Source organism: Zeus faber, assembly GCF_960531495.2.
Source record: "Zeus faber genome assembly, chromosome: 12".
Taxonomy (NCBI): domain Eukaryota; kingdom Metazoa; phylum Chordata; class Actinopteri; order Zeiformes; family Zeidae; genus Zeus; species Zeus faber.
The window spans coordinates 30179831-30184224 of record NC_137196.1 but is presented as its reverse complement, the minus strand read 5'-3'; the positions used below and the strand labels follow the sequence as shown (position 1 = coordinate 30184224).

Below are 4394 nucleotides of genomic sequence, written 5' to 3'. Positions count from 1 at the left end.
CCACACACACACACACACACACACACACACACACACACACACACACACACACACACACACACACACACACACACATCTTCATGACCTGCTTCAATGTCATGCCTGTAGACCGGTCCCCCTCAGGGCGTCAGGGTCAGGCCATGTCTCCAACCGACCAAACCGTTCGGCACGTTGTGGAGGCGGGAGGAGAACAATGCAAATCGCACCCAGACGGGCGCCTGGACCGGAATCGAACCTGAGGTTCTGGTGCCGCCGCGGTCCCACTCCCTCACCACGTCGGGAAAAAATGCCATTCCAGGGTGAGCCCTGGTGTGAAGTGGCTCCAGGGGTGAAACACCCAAGCTACGCGACCTGGATCGGACCCTTCCCAGGCGGAGAAAACGATTGGGACCGCGGCATGGAACTGTGGCGGTCACGTGATGCTGGCAAGCGGAGGGTTGGCAGTTCGAGGCCCGGCTGTGTAGGGTGCCGACCGCAACGTCTCAGCCAGAATCCGACCGAGATTCAGACTCCCACAGCCCGACGTGAAAGCACAATTACGACAAAACACTTTGGCATAAACAGCACAACACAGGAGACATAATATGTTGATGGCCGACGGCTCCAAACTCTTGCCGACAAGGAGTCAAATCCAGTGTCCAGCCAGTGTCCAGCCAGTGTCCAGCCAGTGTCCAGCCAGTGTCCTCCATGACATGACATCATTGATCAGACACTTTTATCCAAATCCTCTTCCAAGTCGTTCGTACACCGCTGGAGCACGGCGGTGCAAGGCTCGTCGGGAGCAGTTCGGGGTAAAGTGCCTTGCTTCAGGAGACTTGAGCATGCTGCCAGGAGGAAGAGGAGGGGATCGAACCGGCAACCTTCTGGATTACTACCTCCGGAGGTAGGTTCATAGTATTCATCAAAACCACAAGTGGTGAGATATCGTAGCTGGCTGGTCAGCGTATTCATTGTTATTGATTGTAGTTGATTGTAATTGATTGTAATTGATTCTAATTCTTTGTAGTGTTTTCATCAACCTCCACGGATGAAGGGAAGTGGAGTGATGTCGTACGTCCAAGAAGACATGGATCTTTCTTGTACTACAGTAGACCTGGACTGTTTGCGGGCAGTATCTCACCGCTGTATGACCGTCTCAGACTTGTCTCGGGGAGTTCCTCGCCGGGTCTCCGGCCGTGGCTCGGCCGAGCGTCGTGTCGTGTTCTCTTCTCGGCGTCTGACCCTCCGTCCTCAGCTCGGAGGTGACGGGACGGTGGAAAGAAACGCTCTCGGATTCCTGGTGGAGGAAACCTCCAGGAGGGGCCGCGCTGTCCTGCCAACGGGCTTTCAGGGCCCCCGCTCAGACGGAATACTTGGAACATTTGACTCCGTCCCAGAAACAACACGGGCTCCTGCCAAAGGGGGCGCTACCGGCAGCGGCCCACATACGCCCTCCAAAAAACTGACTCTGTGAGGGATGAAACACGATCGCATTGAAATATCACCACGACTCAGAGGGAAGTTGGAGCTGGAGGCGTCTCTTTCCCGAGCGGTAGTCCCCGACCTTCCCCCTCCAAATCCTGAAACTAGGATCACTGCTGGACGTTCTCTAACGGTGCCGACCTCCTGGAAACAAAATAACAGCGAACGGGGCCCCGTCCGGAACCTCTGGGAGGGCTCCTCGGGGGGTCCCCGGACTCCACGTTGAGAAGCGCGAAAGTTCATTCCTTATCCTACCTAATTAGCCCAAGACCCGGGGATTGATATTGATCGATCAGGTGTAATGTAATCTAACCTCAGAGTCAGGTCGACGTCAAGCGGCTCCTCGACCGTGCTCCAGATGTTCACCACCCCGCTCCAGATGTTCACCACGTGGGAACGGAGGCAAAAGCACTCATGTTTTTTAACAACATTTAAATAATCATATTGTGTTGGAACAGTGACCCCGTCCTCAGAGAGAGCTCAGACAGATACCTCAGGTCAGGACATGACATTCGGTGTCTGTCCGAGAGAGAGAGAGGGAGAGAGAAGGAGAGAGAGAGGGAGACACTGGGGGGAGACGGAGTGAGACAGCCGCTCAGACGCTTTATGGAGCTTTTAAAACGCAGACAGGGAGACCGTCATAAAGACAAACACATGGTCTGTAAGGACGTGCACAATGAGTGTGTGTGTGTGTGTGTGTGTGTGTGTGTGTGTGTGTGTGTGTGTGTGTGTGTGTGTGTGTGTGTGTGAGCGAGTGAGAGAGACAGAAAGATTACTGTTTTTGTGTGTGTGTGTGTGTGTGTGTGTGTCCAAGATTGTTTACACATCTTGTATTCTGACACTGTAGGAATGTGTGTTCAGAGGCTCTGTTGTGCACGGTGTGAGTGTGTGTGTATGTGTGTGTGTGTGTGTGTGTGTGCGCGCGCACGTGCATGTGTGTCCAGAAGACGCATTTTCCCATTGAGCTTCATCCAACCATCTCCATTTGACAGACGGTGACGCGTCCACCAGAACCCAGCACAACAGAATGAGAAACGACCACCGGGACCGGGACCGGGACCGGGACCGGGACCGGGACCAGTAAATTCCTCATGCCCACCAGGCCGCGGGGCCCCAGGCAAATAACGGAGAGAGAAACAACAAGCATCGGACGCCGAAAACAACCCCCGAATCATGTTTGCACGCAGTCAGTAATTGCCACAGGAGAAGCCCCCGGCACCGCGGTAACAGCTCGACTCCCCGGGAGGATCTGGCTCCATGACCGGCAGGGGGAGCAGCTCCGCCCTGTATCCAGGCAGGGAGAGGGAGGGAGGGAGGGAGGGATGGAGGGATGGAGGGACAGAGGGATGGAGGGAGGGTGACTCTCGGACTTACTTGCATTCTCGGTCCTCCAGGTCAAAATGCGGGTTGAAGTTGACGAGGATCTTCTGGTCGGGTTCCGGTGCCGTGATGACCCAGACGCACTGCTGGGACGGCGGGTAGGTGATCGGGTACCCGGGGGAGGTCAGGTAGCTGGCGCTGCTGAGCTCTATGTTAGACCCGCAATCGTCTACGACACACAAAACAAGGGATTCAAATAAGTCGGTGCCTGTGACAGATTTGGAGGAAGGGAAGTGACCAACAGCTCCACAAAAAAAAAAAAAAAAAAAAAAAAAAAAAACCCAAATAACCCCCCCCCCCCCCGAGGTGCATTGATCGGTATTGATCCGCAGCCCGCGTGGTGCCGGGTGGAAACGATCCCACTGCGGATGGCGCGATGAAGGTGAAACAGACCAAGTTACTTCCCTGTGGTTCGGTGGATGACACCGGAGCCTCGGACAGGTGGCCCGGACCCGGGGCGGTCGGGATGCTCCGCGCGGGGTGTTGGCATTGGGGTCAAATGAAATATCAGAGAAATGGGGGGAATCGGGGGCGAAGTCCGCGCCCGGTGCGAGCTGGAGCCCCCGCAGGGCTTCTCTGACAGGTGACACCGGACCGCCGCGGAAAACGAACAAGTTCCACACGCAACCATCTCAGGTTCTCAGATTTTCTATGCTGAGGCCATTTAGAACAACCCCCCCCCCCCTAAAAAAAAACAACAACAACAAAAGAACAAATAAAAACAAAAACACCTACTTGTCAGGGACAGCGAGGCGACGCGGAGGATTTGGGTGAAAAGGAACAATAGAGATCCAGAAAGCATCCTGACGCCGAGCAACACGGGCATTCTGGAGCCGGGGACTAGGTCCTCCGGGCAATCAGAGAAAAATAAAAGAAGAAGAAGAAGAAGAAGAAGAAGCAAAAAGGAATCCTTGAATGGAAAGTCAGGTCAGTGGCTCCTTCTGCTCTGAGGCTCCCGCCTCCCGCGGGCAAAACAAACTGATTCCTCCGCAACCAGCAACTTGTCATCCACCGGAGGAAAAAAAAAAAGAAAAAGAAAAATAATCCCAAAGCCAGAAGAAGGAAAGAGAGAAAGAGAAAAGGAAGGGAAGAGAGGGAGAAACCAACAATGGAGCGGTGTTTCTGGAAGGAAAATCCAAATTGAAGCGAGGCGTCCGAGTGGTTGCGCGTCTCAAATCGTCTCCGTGTCCGAGACGCGCTTCCAGGGAGGATCACCCCCCGTCCGCCCGCAGGAAAACCTCCCAACCCGGAGCAAAAAAAAAAAAAGAAAAGCCTGAGGATTGACGCCCAGCTCCTCCTCCTCCTCCTCCTCCTCCTCCGCCTCCTCTCTCCTCCTTCTCTTCCTCTCCCGGGTCTGGGATCCTCTGTGACGCGCTGGCACCGGGCTGCTGGCTCCGCGCTCCCCGGGTTCCGGCTCACTCCGCTCGGGCTGAGTGGCGGACTGAAGCCCCCGGAGCCCCGCGCGCTGGAGGAGGCTGGTCGGAGCTCCACATGCGCACTGACGCGCGCCCCCACCCCCCACCCCCGTCCACGGACCGTCCGTGGATCCACTG

At 55.6% G+C, this 4394-nt stretch overlaps 1 protein-coding gene across 1 annotated transcript in view; it reads right to left on the bottom strand.

Moving 5' to 3' along the window:
- Positions 1–4134, bottom strand: part of LOC307238230 (neuropilin-1a-like) — a gene marked incomplete at its 3' end in the record, with an annotated part of 59361 nt that extends 55227 nt beyond the window's left edge. Inside the window, exons 1-2 of the mRNA XM_080011141.1 lie at positions 3577–4134; positions 2836–3010 (exon numbers count right to left, since the gene is read on the bottom strand). Of these exons, the coding sequence (XP_079867267.1) occupies positions 2836–3010; positions 3577–3667 (266 nt within the window). The 5' untranslated portion in view covers positions 3668–4134. The remainder of the gene's footprint in view (positions 1–2835; positions 3011–3576) is intronic.
- Positions 4135–4394: the final 260 nt, after the last annotated feature.